This window comes from Sparus aurata, chromosome 21 (assembly GCF_900880675.1).
Source record: "Sparus aurata chromosome 21, fSpaAur1.1, whole genome shotgun sequence".
Taxonomy (NCBI): Eukaryota; Metazoa; Chordata; class Actinopteri; order Spariformes; family Sparidae; genus Sparus; species Sparus aurata.
This window is the reverse complement of record NC_044207.1, coordinates 9,496,475-9,514,440: the sequence shown is the minus strand read 5'-3', so window position 1 is coordinate 9,514,440 and position 17,966 is coordinate 9,496,475. Positions and strand designations below refer to the sequence as shown.

At 40.4% G+C, this 17,966-nt stretch overlaps 4 protein-coding genes across 9 annotated transcripts; 1 reads left to right on the top strand and 3 right to left on the bottom strand.

The window, feature by feature from the left end:
* Positions 1–213: 213 nt before the first annotated feature.
* On the bottom strand, positions 214–2,751 carry rpl37a (ribosomal protein L37a). The gene is made up of 4 exons (XM_030403769.1): positions 2,630–2,751; positions 1,723–1,851; positions 1,433–1,515; positions 214–379 (listed from the first exon to the last, which is right to left on the bottom strand). Exons 1-4 carry the CDS (start codon positions 2,630–2,632, stop codon positions 316–318), a joined length of 279 nt encoding a protein of 92 aa, XP_030259629.1. The 5' UTR covers positions 2,633–2,751; the 3' UTR covers positions 214–315.
* A 132-nt stretch (positions 2,752–2,883) lies between these two features.
* On the top strand, positions 2,884–5,015 carry cfap410 (cilia and flagella associated protein 410). Its single transcript, XM_030403767.1, has 7 exons — positions 2,884–3,132; positions 3,283–3,301; positions 3,451–3,497; positions 3,655–3,884; positions 4,042–4,192; positions 4,310–4,409; positions 4,515–5,015. Exons 1-7 carry the CDS (start codon positions 3,056–3,058, stop codon positions 4,677–4,679), a joined length of 789 nt encoding a protein of 262 aa, XP_030259627.1. The 5' UTR covers positions 2,884–3,055; the 3' UTR covers positions 4,680–5,015.
* Positions 5,016–10,896, bottom strand: orc2 (origin recognition complex, subunit 2). 3 transcript variants are annotated; one of them, XM_030403764.1, is made up of 16 exons: positions 10,756–10,896; positions 10,382–10,453; positions 10,104–10,259; positions 9,039–9,125; positions 8,822–8,911; positions 8,705–8,736; positions 8,566–8,623; positions 8,155–8,465; positions 7,961–8,070; positions 7,728–7,860; positions 7,093–7,189; positions 6,862–7,008; positions 6,607–6,778; positions 5,696–5,757; positions 5,465–5,583; positions 5,016–5,373 (listed from the first exon to the last, which is right to left on the bottom strand). In XM_030403764.1, the coding sequence occupies exons 2-16, from the start codon at positions 10,449–10,451 to the stop codon at positions 5,290–5,292; spliced, it is 1,728 nt and encodes a 575-aa protein (XP_030259624.1). In that variant the 5' UTR covers positions 10,452–10,453; positions 10,756–10,896; the 3' UTR covers positions 5,016–5,289. The 3 variants fall into 3 exon arrangements, with proteins under 3 accessions (XP_030259624.1, XP_030259626.1, XP_030259625.1); XM_030403766.1 differs by having other exon boundaries at positions 9,039–9,122; XM_030403765.1 differs by lacking the exon at positions 10,756–10,896 and adding an exon at positions 10,573–10,637.
* Positions 10,897–11,535: 639 nt separating this feature from the next.
* LOC115572022 (D-threo-3-hydroxyaspartate dehydratase) lies at positions 11,536–17,004 on the bottom strand. Of its 4 annotated transcripts, XM_030401764.1 has the most exons (11): positions 16,892–16,908; positions 16,467–16,626; positions 15,551–15,706; positions 15,283–15,412; positions 14,027–14,177; positions 13,766–13,946; positions 12,838–12,956; positions 12,614–12,740; positions 12,378–12,440; positions 12,190–12,295; positions 11,536–12,089 (listed from the first exon to the last, which is right to left on the bottom strand). In XM_030401764.1, exons 3-11 carry the CDS (start codon positions 15,694–15,696, stop codon positions 12,000–12,002), a joined length of 1,113 nt encoding a protein of 370 aa, XP_030257624.1. In that variant the 5' UTR covers positions 15,697–15,706; positions 16,467–16,626; positions 16,892–16,908; the 3' UTR covers positions 11,536–11,999. The 4 variants fall into 4 exon arrangements, with proteins under 4 accessions (XP_030257624.1, XP_030257623.1, XP_030257626.1 ...); XM_030401763.1 differs by lacking the exon at positions 16,467–16,626 and having other exon boundaries at positions 16,892–17,004; XM_030401766.1 differs by lacking the exons at positions 16,467–16,626; positions 16,892–16,908 and adding an exon at positions 16,919–16,941.
* Positions 17,005–17,966: the final 962 nt, after the last annotated feature.

Sequence of the window (17,966 nt, the reverse complement as noted above, 5' to 3'; positions counted from 1 at the left end):
AGAAATCAGTTTTTTTTCTGCTCAGAAAATACAGGCCAGGAGAACCTCTTATGTTGAAACATCATGACATGTACTGATTTATTAGGACCGCAGTGCTGCTCTTGGTGGTGCATCTTGTTAATACGGGTTTGGTGAAGCTTGCTGTTGTAGACCACAAGTTTAGGTTTTACTGCTGCATTATAAACCAGAAGGACAAAGACACAAACAAAGAACTCCGCTCCAGACTGCTTTATTTTTGGATGTTGAGGCCATATCCAGATCGGTTAAATTATAGAAAAAAAAGTCCCAAATCCACCAGTGATCATCGCACTTGGTTTACTGGTCCTTCAGTTCCTTCAGTCTCCTGATTGCAGACTTGACTGTGACAGCGGAAGTTGTGCTGTAAAAGACAAAACAAAATCAGTTGTGATTAGTGTGTGCTTAAACACTGTCACAACCTGAGATTCCAATCAAACACATTTCATAACCCCAGAGAGATTTGCAATAGGAACCATCTTTCCTTAATTCAAGACCTTAGTGTTGCTTTACATAGGCTAGTCATGTGAACAGATGTATTACCATTCATACAGGTCACCAGCTGACTTCATTTTAAACTCACTACAGAGTTGCTTTGTGGTCACTCCGACACAGTTTAATGAAGTAATGTTAATTTGTGATAGATCGGCAAAACCATCCAATAATTTTTCATACTGTGTTCTGGCAATGCCATTTTATATATCAATTATAAACTGGATAATTTAGAGTTCATGCCAGACACGAACCCTTCTTATGTCAGCCTGGGCTGTCAGTGTTTAATTCTAGTTTCTAAACTGACAAGTGTGGCAGCTGCTATGGAAAAATCATTAGCCCCCAAAATATCAAACAAAGTACTTCTTTAGATAATGTGAGAGATCAAATTTCATATTTACACAACCTAGCTTATGTAGTTCAAAGGTTCTTCGCTGGTGCTTTGGGAGTAGGTATGTTTTAAATGTAGACTGAAGAGGAAATCTGGGTGGGTCGAATCAATTCTTGAGTAATTGGTAAACGTATAGCAAATCAGTTTACGTATGGCAATATTGCTATGCGAGATTGATGTGTGGGTGTAATGAATGGTGCTGTACTATACAATATTGAAAGAAATGACATCCAGTTCCAGTGAAAACAATGGCTGCTTTTGTAGGTACAGTACCATCTGAATTGTGACCAATTACCATAAAAGAAAACACACTGCAGACAGGGCCCTAGCAGCAGGTAAAATTACACTATGCTGGTAGCAGAAATCCATTTGTTGGTAGTTGTGTCCTCAGATTTAGTGATAGAAGACATAGCCCTCAATCCAAACTGACTTCTTATGATAAATAATGTCCTTGCAACAAGTTCAGTCTTGGTGACTGCATGTTTCCCAATAAAGCATGGTAGTGGAACTACAGCAAAGCAAACAGAAACGTACTTGTACGTCCAAGCACCTCCGGCCACTGTCTTCTTGCAGGACCCACAGTGCCAGATACCAACAGCCCTCCTCTTCATCTTGGTCTGCAAATATAATTATAGCACATTAACAACAACAACAACAACAGACAAACACATTCAGTCAAGATGGTGCACACACCTCTAGGGTGTATTCAAAACATTAATATATACTCTTAGTCACAAAATATAAACACTGAATAGGCACACCACTATCTGCACAAAATTTTGAATTAGATCATAGATTTTGGTTATTCCCAGGGTAGCACTCACCTTTCCACAGAAAGAGCAGGTATATTTAGCGTGCTGGGAGATTTCAATTTTCTTCACCATCTTCCTCAGCGACGCGCCATAACGCGTGCCGTATTTACCAACGATCCCCACCTTCTTGGTGCGCTTGGCCTGTGAACAATATGACAACACAGTGAGACACAATTCTACAATCTGCTGCGTTGACATGGGTTTCTCTGCAGTAACAACTGTTGATATACAGATGTAATACTGGAATGTCTGCCACTTCACTACAAATCAGAACTGTTGCTACAGGGGCTAAACCGTGTCTCTTCATTGCAGTTCTTCGAGAAAGTCCAGACTATTAGGATAACTTCATACACAAAGCCAAAAAGGTGTTGGGACTAAAATGCTAACAGCTGGATGTACCAGGGAACACATCGTGTCACCTCACTTAAGTATTTAACTCATGTTTCATTCTACTCACTTGCAAAACCCGTAGCACCAGGGCTGTCATGAGATATATAACCAGCTAGCCTGCACTAGCTTCCTCGTAGGATACTCACTTAGCTACGTTACCCATTGCTACAACCCCGGACGGGTTTGGGAGAATACCGTTTAGGAATGAAGAGTGCCACTTCAAATTACTTTAATTACGATGGGCCCTCTGCACTTGCTCAGAACTTAAAATGTAACGACCGAAGGCGAGCTAATGTTAGCTCGCCCGCCCGGCACTGGGACTGGGTATAGCAATGGTGGCAGCCATTACTGTCTCAATAGGACATGAAAACATCGTTTTTGCTGCTATCACAATCCCAAAACCAGTACAAATAACACTTATGTGTGACAATAAAGGACACCCCTAAGCTTCCAAACATATGATTATATCATTTATCGCACAGAAAATGCTAGATTGACACGGATTAGGAAGGGGACATTTAGGTCTCACCATGGTTTCAGTGGAGACGTAGGTCCAAAGAGGGATTGCTTACCGCGCAGGCGCGATTTACCCAGTCGGGTGCGCTGCATTGTGGGACTTTGAGTACGGGTTCAGCAACATACAAATACAACTATCATTAATAATACGTAATAACAGTATAAAACAGAAAGTACATTTGCAGAGTAGTAGCGCTGCTGTACAATATTTTCAACAAACAAACAAATCCTCACATAGAAAATGATTATACAGGAAATGACTGTAACTAAGGACGCTTAGTGGATACGCGCATGCGCGTTCATGTATCAGACGACAACATCCCTACTGCTGAGTTGAAATGTTTGTCCGTTCCGCCTGTCATAATGCGGTCTTTGTTGTTTGGGAGCATATAGTGCTTTGAAAACAGTCTTTTTTGACAGCCGGGTTAGACGATATGCTATGAAGCTAACACGGAAACAGGTTCTCGCTAAGGCCAAGGCCTCCGACTTGGAAAGCGTGAAGAAATTGAACTGCTGGTAAGTGTTTAAAATGACTACAATAGTTCCAAGTAAGGCTGTTGGTTTTTGTGTTTAAACGCTGACGGTCGTCGCTGGATAATGACTGGCACTACTTATTTTGTGTATCTTCTTGGTGTGCTAACGTTATGTTCCATTTCATTTCTGCAGGGGATGCAACCTGACTGATGTAAGTAGTCAAATAGTTAAAGGATATCATATTTGGACTGACACTGAATTCACTGTTCATGCACAAATGTACTTTGTTACTCTGCTTTTGAGTGTTTTTACATGTGTATGCACTGACATCAGTGTTCTCTTATGCTCTGTCCCTTTCAGATATCCATCTTCTCTCAAATGGCCAACATTGAGGTGCTGACACTGAGGTTGGTCTACTTAAGTTTATGCTGGCCATCTCTGACACATACTCACACACACACACACACACACACACACGTGACAGTTAACACTGACATTACAATGTTACCCCTGCACTGCTTCATTTGAGCTGATTGATGAATCCTCCCTTTGCTCCCTCTGCAGTGTCAACAGCATCACGTCTCTCTCTCCTCTGGCTGGCTGCCTGTCCCTGTCTGAGCTTTACCTAAGGAGGAACTTGATTCCCTCACTCTCTGAGCTCTCTCATCTGCGTCCGTTGACACGTCTCAGAGTGCTCTGGTTGGCTGAGAACCCCTGTTGTGGAAGTGACTCCAGCCAGTATCGCCTCACTGTACTGCGCTGCCTCCCTCGTCTGCAGAAGCTGGACAACCAACGTGAGTGGGCAGTGTTTTTGTGATTGGAAGTTTCTTCCACCCACAAATGGGACAAAAGCATTAAAATTATTGTGTTGTGGAGGAGTAAATCTCAGCAAAAAGATATTTGTCATGAGATTGGAAATGATTGTAATGAGGCTAATATGTGTGTTTGCAGCCGTGACGGAGGATGAGATTGCTTTAGCTCTCATGGAGGGCGAAGTGGTCACCACCCCCCCAGGTAGCCATCAAAACCAGCTCTCCACCAACGGACTTCCAGATGCAGAGACAGAGAATGACCCGCTGAACTACAGCATGGAGGAGACCAAGTATGCCTTGTGGATTGACACCAACATTTACACAAAGCAGAGCGTGCAATGGCTGAAAATGCTCCATAAAACTGATGGAAACATTAAAAACAGCACGTTTCTCTTTTATGGTTCCAGCAAAATCAGGGAGGAGTTGGGGATGAAGCCTCTCCCCAGAGACAAGTTCCCGTCTCTTTCCTCTCCATCGACCAGAGAGAACAAACTATCACTGAAAAAGGTGCCCTCTCATCTCTAAAATTCTAAATGTTGCCGTAAACTTCAAAACTTGCAATATTTCTGTTAATCTGTCCTTGAAACCGATCAGCTGAACTGTATTTTCCAGACACACACCCTTGATGCAGTTCTGCTTCTGCTGAGAGATTTGGATGAAGAGGAGCTTCGCGTCGTGCACACAGCCACCCAGAACAGACTCCAGATTTTCACAGTGGACTCAGAGATGTTTAATGATTCACTGCAGACACAGAAGACAGCTGACATCCAACACTGAAACATTTCCCAGCATCCACTCCAGGCCAAACCTCACCTTCCTTCATACTTTGTACATATTTAACCTAAACCCCATTCTTTGGGAATCAGAATCCCAACACATCCCTTTTTCTACCCTTCACCTTCTTTTTGCAATATGCATTATAATGTGTGATGTAGTCTCACTGGCCTGCCTTGTTTTTGTCAGTTTTCACACATGCAGCAGTACTGAATAATATCCTTGGCTTTCTTTCCTTTTAAATAGCAGCATGCCTACCTGCCTTGTAAGAACAAAAGAATGTATGTTTTGCTAAATTTAAATCTATTTCTGTAAGTAAAGAGATGAAATTGCAATACATGAACTCCAAGTGTTGATTTTAATTTACAGATGTTGGTTGAAAACATGTATACATCAAAACACAAGATGCAAATGTGCACAGTGCTACAATGGGGCATTTATGACGAGTCGAAGCATTTCACCAATAATTATTAAACCATTAAGTTAAACTGTGCAGAGCCTGTAAGCTGGGCTCATGTTTTATGCAATTCAGATGTAACTGGGTCTATCTATATTCTGGCAAAGTCAGTCAGCTAGTTAAGTGTAAGTGATGTAAATCCAAAGCCTTCACTTCTCAGTCACCCTCTTCATTCTCAAGGAAATCCATCAGCGTGCTTGCTTCCACGGCAACCAGCAAGTACTCCACTCCATCTGCACCCTGGAGAATCATAGAATTAAATGTAAGTAAGAGAGACAGAGGTCGAAAGAATTATAGTGGAGAGGGTTTTCAAAGTGAAACAAGACTGCACCTTGCGTGTGCGGATCAGTTTGTGGTCTCTGAACTCAGTCAGCTGAGTCCTCAGCGTGAGGTCAGAATTCACCAGGAACGCCTCTCGACATCGCTGGTAGAAATCTTGGAACGACAATCCTTCGCAAAGTGATGAGAAAACATTACAATCATAAAGTTAAAATAAGGCTTACATTCAGGAAATTATCCTTACCGGATCTAGATGTTATGGTGTGTGTGCGTGTGCATGTACCTGTGTATGAAGGGTTATCTTTGTTTTCCAGCTGAAATTTCACCAGCAGTTTGAAAATTCCTCTGCGAAAAGAAAGGGGACAATTCATCAGCCACTCAACAGCTCTAACAAATAATATGGGGGTGTGTGTGCAAGGTTTCTGCAGGTTTCAGAAAAATGTACTTTAGGACCTTTTTAGGACAATCATGAATTACATTTAAGACCTATTTCATCTTCAAATAGGCAAAAAAAGATGACAGACTTAGACTTTTGTTCAACATCAGCACCAATGGGACCTTATGAACTTTTAAACGTGAGGTTTCTCTTAGTGAAATCTGCCGCTCCAAAACGCTCCTGGTATGAATACAGAACAAAATTGGGTGATGGCAGGTGTGTGCTGGTGTTTTTTTTTTATAAAGGCTTTTGTTTTTCTGATTTTACATGATACTCTATGCCCAAAGTTCCACATTTTTGCACAAGATGCAGCAGGCTTTAAATGAGATATTGCAGCAGGATTCATCAGACAGAAAATGTTCTCAGGCCAGATCTGTTTGAACTTGCACTTAACAATGACAATACATTTTACCTCATCGCTTTTAGGAGTAGCTATTTATTTGATTAGAGCCCACACACCACACTGCACCCACTGGCTTGGGTATGCTCTAATAAATTCTGACTGGGCTGCACAGTTTGCATTAGTGGCTACTGGTTCCATGTTGGCTTGCTAGTTTTGTTACAGTGTGACCAATATGACTTTTTCCCAAAAACACATTCAAAAGAAAGACTGAAGTTAATGAAACCTTATAAAAGCAGCATTAACTTTATCATCCCAATCAGTTTTTAAGACCTGTCTAACTTAATTAAGACATGATTAAATTCTAATTGTTGGATTTGAGATTTTCTAAGACCCACAGCACCCCTGTATGTGGTACCTTGCATTGGGTGTCAAGCTGCGTAACACGTGTGTAAGGGAGGACAGAGCGAGAGCGCCAGTCTGCTGCACCAGGAGAGAGTTCTCATACGACGTCTCCTCCGCGTAGTGCTGAAACGTCACACACTCCCACCACAGCCAGTTAAACTGGCTCTGCTGAAACTGGTCCCACACTGAGAAATACATGTGAGAGATTTAGCTACAATAACACATTTCAATATAGTTAATAAGGTAGTACACACTTAGAAACACCCACCCAATGGACCGTTTATGTGGTCTATAGAAGCCACCAAGTGCAGGTTGGGCAGGGAGGCCAGCTGTCCCAGTGCACTCTGGGTCTTCTCTCCACGCAGCATTAGTCCATCGATGTTATGTATCAGCAGGTACACATGGAGGTCTGGGCCTGCGACGACAGGCTTTCATTTTAAAACACAGGAAATCAAACACAAGCTTAAAACAAAATTAAGTGACTGACAAACATACTCACTGTCTTTAAGGGTCTGAGTGATGTGCTGGATCTGGTCTGAGGGTGTGCGGAAGCTTCCCTGATGCTCCAAAACGTCACATGTCAGAGCGTTTAAGATCTGTAATCACAGCACAGCATGGTAGAGATACACGTTTAAAAAACATCAACATTGCAGAAAAGCATTTCTTTTTATAACCATGAGTCAATTAATCTCGTGAAAAGACCAAAACCAACAGCGTGTTAGTCTGTCTCTTAAAAACATTTTAACTTCCACTCCCTGTCTGTGGCTGCCTGTCAGCCCACTGCTTCCTATAAGACTTAGTTCTTTAAACTGGGTCATAAATATGTTTTTAGTTTTTAAATCACCTTAAATTGCTGGATACCAGTTTATGGAAAATGTTACTCAAACTGCAGAATATATTGCATTTGTTTGGAACTATTTTCAGAGGTGGATTAACAAACTGTGATGAGTGTTTTCTTCAACAGGACATTGTATTTGAAATTGACTTTTTTTCAAGTATGACAAACACTTGTTATTAGGATATTTTTTCTGTCTTTTATGAAATTTGTTGACAAGAAGAAAAATACAATTGCAGCATTCATGCCATGAGCACTCTTATATGGGTCCAAGTTAATTTTTTTGTGTGTATACTGACTGATTTAAGAGTGATGGAAGGGAAGAATCCATTGACCACGAGGTGGATTTCTTGCCCCAAGTGAGACACACGGAAGTCCTCCAGCAGAGCTTTTTTGCTGCCCAAACCGTAGACCATCACACTGAATCCCAACCTACACAAACAGAGGCACTTTATGTCTTAACTAACTTTAAGCTAACTTTAAAACATTACAAAAAAAGCATGGGAAAAGATAAAGGAAAAAGCACACTCACTGTAACTGTAACATCCATTTGCTAAAGTGCTTTCTGTGTTTGTTGTGGAGCTGCTGGATCTCTTTTGAGTAGCATGACGGCTTTCCTTCTAAAAGCTGAACCAACATCTCCTGCAAACACAAAAATCAGGGTTGTCAAAGCACGAGAACACAGCTTGTTGAATACATTCAGTACACTGGTGGTTAGATACTGACCCTGTCAAGTTTAGGGGTGTTCAAACGCTGCAGGGTGCGATCTGAAGTCAAGACCTTTGAGCTGCCATGAGCTTCAAAATACTCCTCGATCATACTGGGCTGACCGAGCGCTTCAGAGGTGTTCTTGCTCTTCTTGGCAGGAGTCTTGTAGAGAGCAGCAGATAAACCTTTACTGGGTGTTCTTGGAGTCTTTGAGTTCTCCTTGTCTTCTTTCTTGACACTCTGCTCTTCCTCTTCACCCTCTTCATCCTCGTCCTCCCCAGAGTCAGAGGGCGACAGCTCACTATCACTGTCTGACCGGATGCTCGGCGCTGAAAGTATCACACAGCATTTTATCAGACCTGAAGTCTAACTTTATATATCTAGAATACTGCATGATAGTATACTCTCACTGTAACATGTTCAACTCACTTGTCATTCTCTTCCTGAGCCTGTGAGGTGTTGTGGAGACAAACTGAACCTTCTTCCTCTGTCATGCAAAAAAGCAGATGTTACACCGAGAAGACTACAGGTTCACATTGGATGTCAAACAAATTCCTTTTATTCTTACCCTCTGTGGTGTCCTGCTTTCACCTCTGTTGTCTAGTCCGAGCGAGACAGAGAGAAAAAGGTGTCTTAGTTCAAAGTAAATGGAGACAAAAACATGAGGGAGGTGTGTTGAACTCACTGCGGCCTGTTCGGGTGGGAGTGGAGGGTTCAGCGCTGGGGGTCGTGCTGAAGGTCACGCTTTTTCCAGGAGTACGAGCCAACTCACTTGCTATTTATAAAAACACAACAAACAAAGTGTCCAATATCCTGAATGTTAATAAAATCATCTGAAAAATGCAGCAGATGTCATGACAGCCATGTGTATGTGTGTGACACAGGTAAATGGAGGCTCTCACCAGTCTGAGCCATGCTGTGTCCACGTTTGACTTTCTGAAAGGTGAAAATGGAGGATCCAGCCACTCTGGACATACCCTCCTCATCTTCTGCAGAACCAAGACAAAAAGATCTAACTCAAGTGTAACAACATCAAATCATAATATTTATATGTTTAGCAGTACTAAGAACCAAATCGTCACGTGCTACAGCAAGGTGTACCTGGAGGAACTTTTATTCCAGCGTTGATCATCACAGTGATTGAATTTACTTGAGTACTGTACTTCAGAACAATTTTAAGGTAGGTGTACTCTCCCCTCGAGTATTTCCAATTCCTACTATTTATACTTACACTCCACTCCATTTTGGAGGCAGATATTGTATTTTTTACTTCACTACATTTATTTGATAACTTAAGATACTAGATTGTAGATTGCATTCTACATCACGTCAAAGTAACAATTTCTTATCAGCAATCAGATAAAAAAAATACATGTAAATACAAGTATAATTTAGCTTACTTGTACTTGTAATACTTACGAATTTAATATCAGATACTAAAAGAATTTTAATCAGGCACTATTTGTTTGGGTTAACAGGATATCTTTACTTTTACTCAAGTAGGTCTTCTGGGTACTCTGTACAGCACTGCTTAATCGTAACAATATGACATGTTAATATACATTCAAAATACTCTCAGTGATGTAAATGGAGTGAACTATAAAACCAATGAGGGGCACCTCTCAGATTAAAAAGCAATACAAATCAACACCAGCAGCTACGTTTTCTAAAACAACAAGAACAAGCAGCATAAGCTTCACAAACATAGGATCTATTGCAGTTCTGTTGTGTTCGACTGTTTTAATTTTGCCCGCGTGTACCTAACGGACTGGTGACCGTTTCAGTGTGTTCTAAGAGGTAACTTGGTATTGTTCTGTATTACTTTCCAACATGATAAATAAAGGCTTTTTAAAAAACAAAAAACTTTAAAATACAGAAGAGAGCTGGACCAAAAAACTGGTAGGGAGTCTACATGCAAAGTTTACCACCCAAAACAGGTGCTAAACACTGACCACTGTCTCTCTCACCTTCTGTGTAATCTGTTCCCAGAGCTTGGATATAGTTCTGCTCATCGAGGAGTCCATTTTCATCCCCATCATGTTCTGCCTCCTCTCTGGCCCGTCGTCCTGCTGGGCTCTTGAACGTCACCATCTTCTGAACAGACCCACTGCTGCTCTGCACACCTTGTAGTTACACACAGACAGGAAGGTAGTTAGTTAGTTAGTTAGTTAGTTAGTGGGGTTGTTAGTTATCTACATGTTCATAAACAGAAATATCAAAGCAGGAGAAATAAAGTGTCTGTTACCCTCCTGTTTGTCCACGATGTGCTCCAGAGCATCTCCATCACCGATAAACTTCACCTCCAACACACTCATGGCTAAAGGGAAATATATCATACGTCACAGAGTGACAGTAGCTAGCTAAAAGCTAGATACAAAGCAGGGTTTTACAAACAAATACAGCTTTTAAATGTTGCGTTATGTGCTTTACCAGGACCTTTAATGTAGTTAATCTCTTCCAGTCATTTTAAAGTCATTAAACTAAGACATGTTAGCCGACAGTGGTGTAAAGATGGGAAGCCCTGAAGACATTCAGCTATAAGAGACAGCGGCGGCACACTGAAAGTCCAGAATTACAACAGGAACGTGAAGCAGGCGAGTGTGAACTGCGGTGACTTACCTGCTAATGTCGGTATCACCGGAGGAACATGTAAACAAAACTTTCATGAACTGAAATCTACGCCGTGCGGTGTGTCAACTTTCCGCGCCATCCTCCTGAAGTTTTTAAACCACGTGACAAGTGAAAGGTCATATGATAGCGAATCACAACGCTAGTTCAGTTAAAACATCAATTCCCATGATGCACCTCGCTCTGTCGTTTGCAACCACATTGCAGAGACTGCGGTCTGATGATTATCCTTCATAACTGAAATTGCAACTTAAATCCCTCAGTTTAGTCAACAGAACCTCTGAATATTTATGAAAGCCTTTTTCCTGAATCCTCTATGGGATTTTGTTTATATATTGTTTGTTCATCTGTTTTTTCCCCATGTATTTATCTTTCAGTATCTATAAGTTCTATACTTATATAATATGTGCTACCAATTTCTTCCTCTGAATCATTTGATTATCAGGTATAAAAAATAACAGCAAATAACACTGAATTATAATACTAACAGTTGCATTATACTTTACTGTCATAAACGTTACTATATTATCGTTATAACAGTTTTTTTTTATAAATGTGCACGAAATGTATCTGCAAATGTATATTACCAGTGCACACACTTAAATGTGCAAACACTTTTGAAAAACATATATTAAAACAATGTCTGTAGGTGAAATACATGTACAAAAGGTTTTAATGGAGTCCTTTTCATTATATTGTATGGACATGAGTCGTTACCCATCCTCTTCATATTACCACAGACTTCTGCATCATCATCAAACTGGCACATACATTGAACTGTTTTACTTTGGCATCATATTATGTGATTGTTTACAACCTCCAGTCAGCACCCACATACTGGCAGCCCTTGACAGCATTTGTCACTTCTGTGTTAGTACAAATTGATTCATTTGCATTCACACACAGACTCATTTCAAAACACTGTAAGATTATATCATTTAAATGATGAGACAGCATACTGTAGTCCTAAAGCTCGAATTTAATCAGTTAAAAGTATAAAGGTGTGTTTTTTTTATTTCTTTTCCCAAATCATATCACAAAAAAACATTTGGGAAACAGGTCTACATAAAGTACTTTGTGTTATATAACTGGTCATTATTGGAGCACTCTTACACTAAGGGGAAGGTGAATATTCAACCACAGTCATCCTCTACATGTGACATGAGTCGCTCCTAGAAGTCAATCCTCTAGTGTTCAGTTAACCATCCTGTCAGGGTGTCGTATAAGCACACTGTTCACCACCCGCGCGTCGGTGTCCACTTCCCCAGCAGACGACCCTCAGAGTGCACATGGTACACAGGATGCATCATCGCAGTTGCACAGGACTATAAAAAAAAAACAACAGAGAGAGGGTCACACAAAAGCAAAGCGCCACATTAAAACTGACACAGTGTTAAGCTTCTCTCCTTATAGAACAGCACTAACATGGTAGGGGATCAGTGTGAGCAGAGAGCCCAGGGGGTATTTGCTGTAGTCCAGCGGTCCTGAAATGGGCTCCACTCTGCCGTGCTCCTGAGTCATAGACAACAACCTGGAGGGAAATATCCTTCATCAGAACTTCAGGCACACTTAACTTTAGTATTCAAACTAGAGACAAGAGTAGATGGCATTACTTGAGGTCTGGGTGGCCTTCAATCATGGCATATCCTGTGGGAAGTTTGCCAGCTCCGTCTAGACTGAGAGCAAAAAAAGGGTTTGAAGCAAATGTGGGAGCAACTGATAGCCATGGTGATACAAAAGAGTTATGTAGGTTGTCCTGAATTAATAGATAATGATTATGACAACTTAGAAATGGCAACCAGGAAATTCTGCAAATTATAAATGGTGTAAACGATATTGATGAAGGTACCTGAGTCCAGTCCATCCACAGTCAATCAGGAGCTGGTTCCTGTGAGGACAGTGTCCAATGACTCTGGTCAACACCCTTACAGCCACATCCTCCAGACTGCACGAGCCAATTACAGACTGCTGCACGTCTAAAATCCATCAGCAACATCATCACTGCTGAATTTAGAATTATTTCTTAAGCCCATTTCAACTGAAAAAACTACATCTATCCATCCATACACGCACCGTAGAAGCCATAGTTTCCAGGATGCACCTCGCTCAGCTGGGCCATGTCTTTGACTGGGTGACTACAGGAAGGGGTGGAGCCGATGCTGGACTTGCAGGTGATGCCAACGGCCTTCAGTCTGAAATCAAGACATTTCATATGAAATAAATCTGATTGCTTATTTACTCGTTAGATTGCTAAGGCATTATAGTGATTAATCAAACACACATTTGAATTAATTAGGCTGTTGGGAGGGAACCAAAACAGTTCATTTGCAAGTCTGAAAACTGAAAAAATGAGCTAAAAGACACCAAAACACTTACACCCACACACTAGAGTTGAGGGACATCAGCTGATAAATCTGAGTTTGTCACTGCAAGCGACACTTTTTGACATCAATTGAAGTGACATCAATTTTAAAGGCATTAAAAGCTGCAATTTGTAAGAATTGGCCACCTGTTGGATTCATGCTCAAAACATCAGAGGGTGATGCATCACAAGATCAAAATACATATACCTCGTTACCCTCAAAACTGTTATTTCCTTATATTCTGTTGATCATTTTTGAATGTTCTAAAAAAAAATTACATATTGCACTTTTAATTAGAACAGCTGTAATGTATTAGATCGAATTATATAAAAGGACAGTGTAATCAAGATAGATTTAAGTAGTGTTACTGTGGGATTCTACACTTTTGAAGTGTCATGAATTTTAAAGTCCTTTCTTATCCACTTAACTTTACTCTTCCCTCTTTTACAGCTCTAGCTCTCACAAAAAACACGATTTTTGTGAAGGCGAGAACTTGTTATGGTCAGGAGGGAACACCCACACTTTTACACACCAGTCAGATGTATTTTTAAAATGTATCTAAGAAAATGTTTTATGTGTTTTAACCATCCTTGTGGCAGGTATCACGTGACATTACTTCATTTTCACTTTTGTCATACTTTTCCATGAACTGCAGAGTAAAGGTGGTGGTTTCCTGGGCGACAGCCTGTATTTGCTCCACTCCTCTGCAATTATAGGTGTTCCCACAGTGAGCGTACACCCCTGTTAGCTCCACCCCCTTCGTCTCAGTGATGGCCTGAGCCAGTCTGAGCGCCTCAGGTTCTGAGTGCAGTACACCAGCTACAGCAAAGAACAAACAGAGGATCAGCACACGCTTGACTTCTACCGCTCAGTAGCTGGTGATCTCCCCGCCTATTTACCTCTCCCGTTGCCACAGTCGAGTTTGAGCCAGACGTGCCACGGCCGACCGTTCCTCAGGGGTCTCTTTTTGAGCTGCTCCAGAGCCTGAGGATGATCCAATAAAACTTGGAAGAGATCCAGCCTCTCTGATAGGGCTGCACAGCGCTCCAACTATGAACACAAACACACACATAGCGCAATTGGTATTTGGAGTATTGTTGGGAGGTAAAAACCTAACAAAGGAAAAAGTGACAGGAAATTGTGTCAAAAAATATTAATTGTGTCTACCAGCAAGTTGATATTCATAATAGAAAATAGTACTTCATGGGCAGAAAAAATCATTAACTGCTGGCACTGATAATGAATTTATACAGTCACAAAGAAAAAGTCAAGTTCAAAGTAAAATACCAAACATTTGCTGGTGGATTTTTAGATGATCTTGGTTGTAGTACAGTAGGTATTTTATTTCATCATAGCAGAAATCCTGTGCAGCCGCGTCAGCTCCAGGGCCGTGCTGTGGTGCAGGCTGGCTCTCTGCCACACATCAATTAGTTCCACCTGGGATTTTCCTGCTACTCCTACTGTAGTAATGTCGGCAGTTTATGATGTTCTATGTACTAATTGTCATTCAGAAGTATAATCAACATGTAACCTTTTGAAATCGTGCAATGTTATTCCATTCATTTGTCATTACATATTGTATTTTTTAAAGTCACAACCGCCTGAAAGAATGATATGCAGCTGTGAGAAGCACCTTCAGTACCTTTGTTCTTGTGTGTTTTTTTTCACATGATTTGTCATAAGCCATGCTTTCACCCAAAGTACATGGAACTTTTGGCCCCACGGAACTACTTTTCAGGGAAAGATTTGGTAAATTAGTCCACTGACGTATGAAAAAGCTTTTCGGTCATCGTCGTTGGCCCATCTGACATTTACTTTGCTCCACAACTCCATGTTGACGTGTCGAAGCACAATGAACAAAAAAAGTCCATGTGGAAAGTTCCAGCAAATGGAAAGGGATCGAGTAGTATGACAAGGTGTAACTGATATAATGATGGCTTTGTTTGCAGCGATCGAGCGTGCACAATACCAGGACGCTGAAACTGAAAGTGTGGGACAATATTGCACATTTAAAATCACACTCAAAAATCAAGAGTATTTTAGGATGCATATTGAGTTTATAGCTTGATTTTGTCACTTTTCCAGTATGACAGCGCTACATAACCAAAGCGTGAACTTATAAATTGAATCTTCTTGGTGTGTGAGTTAAGACAACCTTATCAAAGGGAAGAGAGTAAGCATAGAGGATGTCATCAAATCCATGGTCGGCATAGAAACAGGCTTCAGCCAGAGTGGAAACCACGATGCATCTCCGAGATCCGCCGGTCATTATGTCAGCACACTCACTATAAACATAAACACAAATGCACACACACACACACACACACACACACACACACACACCACATAAGCACTCCTTACATATGACTGACCTGTGTTAATGTATTGTATGTTTATGTGTGTGCGTACGTGTTTGTTCATACAGAGTTTTGTGGGTCTTCATGTGCGGCCGAAGCTGGACCCCCAGCTCCTGACAGCGCTCGATCATCCTCTGGGCATTCCTCTTCACTTTGTCCACATCCACCACCAGAGCAGGGGTACACAGGGCAGAGATGGCCTCCCCCTCCATAATGCAAGCGCTGGAGCATGCACAGGCACACACACACACATGCACAAACACACACCAGATCGTCCAATTAAATTCTTGGGCATGACTGCTTTAATGTCACATACTAGTTCAACAGTGACTTCCATTGTCTATCATCACTGTCATCAGCACACATACCTGTACTTTTACCAGTTCATGTAGTTACTCACAATTACTCAGATACTCAAGTACTGTACTTAACCTACAATTTCAAGGTACCCATATGTCCATTTTCTGTGACATTGTACTTCTACTCCACTGTAATTAAAATTTTTACTTCACTACATTTATATATGGCAGCTTTAGTTACTTGTTATTTTGAAAATTAAATCTTTGCATAAAAGTGGTTATAAAATATGAGCTTTGGTTCAACTACGGTACAGTAGATGCAAGTGCAGCTGAAATGATTAGTTAGTTAATCACACTCTTTCTGTAAGTAAGTCATTTTTCATTAAGGAAGGATGAATCATCTCACTTGGTCTCACTTGGGATTCTGGGCAATTGTGACATAATTCTGCACTAATTCCAGATTTTTTTTTTACAAACTAAACAATCAATCAATTAATCAAGTAACATGAAAAGCAGAATAATCCATAATCAAAGTAACCATTACATTCCTATACAGAAAATAGTTCAAAACCAGCTCAACCTTAAAAAACTACAACACAGTAATAGCCTACTTGTACTTTTAACACTTTAAGTACATGTTCTCAGATATTATTTTACATACATAACTTATTTAACAGTCTTACATTTTTAAAGCAGTAGCTTCAATGGAGTATTTCGTTTCCTTTTTTTTACTGGGTGTTATCTGGGAACATTGACCTCAGGTGACACAGCCTCTGGTTTTATCATTTAGAGACCTTTGAGCCGAGTTAACCAGCCCTCATTTTCAACTGCACATTTCTCCACCTTAATTGATATCAACAAACAAAGACAAATGTATTAATTAAACGCCACACGCCACCCTAAAACACGACTAAACGAAGTTAACAACGGGTTCATAAATACGAGTTTTAATAGGCTGTATTTTCTATAGCAATACCCAGAAGAGACAGGCTACCAGACGAGTCGCCTACTCCGTTACAATGCACTTTATTAACTCCGCAATATGTCGTGGGTGTGTGTACTGATCGTAGAGCTATTTAGATCATATTCATACCATGTAACTTCTTACCGTTCTGCAGTGATTCTAATTTCTCACCGTCTTGCAGGATGTAGATGTCACGTTACTCCTACGGTGTCCTCAAACGGCCAAAACTCTCCAACTCATGCGGTCGTTCACTGCTGTGTATCAGTGGTGGAGGAAGTATTTACATATTTTGATTTGTGAAAGAACCAATACCAAACTATAATTATTGATAACTGAGCAACAGCTTCGCATACATTACTACTGATTTGGATAATCAATAATCAGGCTCAATAATATGACTTATTCATATGATTAATTATTGGTGTAGCCCTAAACAACAGTCTGCACATTACAATACAACAGCCTACACTCAGTTCAGTTCAAATGATCTCCACTGGCATGAAAGTCATTATAACATTATACACATATTATTGAATTAATATATTTTCCAGAATGAATAAATAGGTGATATAAAAGATAAGAAATACATTTTTAAACATATTCACTTTTAGAAAAACATTTAGTGTAGAGCTTCTTTTCCAGCAACTTTGAACATAGATATTTCTCCCCACATAGAAAAGGCAACTTTTGACTATAAGGGATGGATAAACCCAGGATAAGATAACACAACAGGGTTGCCAGAAATCAATGATGAAATAATTTACAAAAATGAAACAGAAGCACACCCACATGAAACTGGTAAAGGTCGGATTAAGTCAAAAACTTTCTTTTTTTTTCATACTGCTGGGTACCTTGATCTTTAATATATGATAATGTATTTCTCAGTTGATTTTTTGCATAATTTATTACATCTTGTATTCATGATCTGATCCCGCTCATCAAAAAGTAACTAAAAATGTCAAATAAGTTTAAAAGTACAAAAAAAAAAACATTATATACTGGCACAGATTAGTCTGAATACACTGTTGAATTTGTGCTTAGTATTTCTCTGTACAGTAGAGGGAGCCAGATGCAAAAAAAAAAAACAACCTTTCGTGCATCTGATGACATGGAGCAAAGAGATCATTTCTTTTATGGGATTAAAATCATCTGGGATGTATGTGCTGAGTTTGACACTAGAATGCTGTTTCTGACAAAGCGTAACATTTTCTCTGTGCTC

What these genes read in the sequence shown, in the direction of transcription:
- rpl37a (XM_030403769.1), bottom strand. An exon ending in CCTGCTCTTTCTGTGGAAAG is followed by an intron (nt 1,516 to 1,722) that starts GTGAGTGCTACC and finishes TTATATTTGCAG; the next exon opens with ACCAAGATGAAGAGGAGGGC. An exon ending in GGAGGTGCTTGGACGTACAA is followed by an intron (nt 380 to 1,432) that starts GTACGTTTCTGT and finishes TGTCTTTTACAG; the next exon opens with CACAACTTCCGCTGTCACAG.
- LOC115572022 (XM_030401763.1), bottom strand. Translation starts at nt 15,696, where the DNA reads ATGGAGGGGGAGGCCATCTCTGCCCTGTGTACCCCTGCTCTGGTGGTG. An exon ending in ACTCTCTTCCCTTTGATAAG is followed by an intron (nt 14,178 to 15,282) that starts GTTGTCTTAACT and finishes TTGTGTTCATAG; the next exon opens with TTGGAGCGCTGTGCAGCCCT. An exon ending in GAAGGCCACCCAGACCTCAA is followed by an intron (nt 12,296 to 12,377) that starts GTAATGCCATCT and finishes ATTTCCCTCCAG; the next exon opens with GTTGTTGTCTATGACTCAGG.
- cfap410 (XM_030403767.1), top strand. Translation starts at nt 3,056, where the DNA reads ATGAAGCTAACACGGAAACAGGTTCTCGCTAAGGCCAAGGCCTCCGAC. An exon ending in GCAGAAGCTGGACAACCAAC is followed by an intron (nt 3,885 to 4,041) that starts GTGAGTGGGCAG and finishes GTGTGTTTGCAG; the next exon opens with CCGTGACGGAGGATGAGATT. An exon ending in TACAGCATGGAGGAGACCAA is followed by an intron (nt 4,193 to 4,309) that starts GTATGCCTTGTG and finishes TTATGGTTCCAG; the next exon opens with CAAAATCAGGGAGGAGTTGG.
- orc2 (XM_030403764.1), bottom strand. Translation starts at nt 10,451, where the DNA reads ATGAGTGTGTTGGAGGTGAAGTTTATCGGTGATGGAGATGCTCTGGAG. An exon ending in CATCGTGGACAAACAGGAGG is followed by an intron (nt 10,260 to 10,381) that starts GTAACAGACACT and finishes TGTAACTACAAG; the next exon opens with GTGTGCAGAGCAGCAGTGGG. An exon ending in AAATGGATGTTACAGTTACA is followed by an intron (nt 7,861 to 7,960) that starts GTGAGTGTGCTT and finishes CTGTTTGTGTAG; the next exon opens with GTTGGGATTCAGTGTGATGG.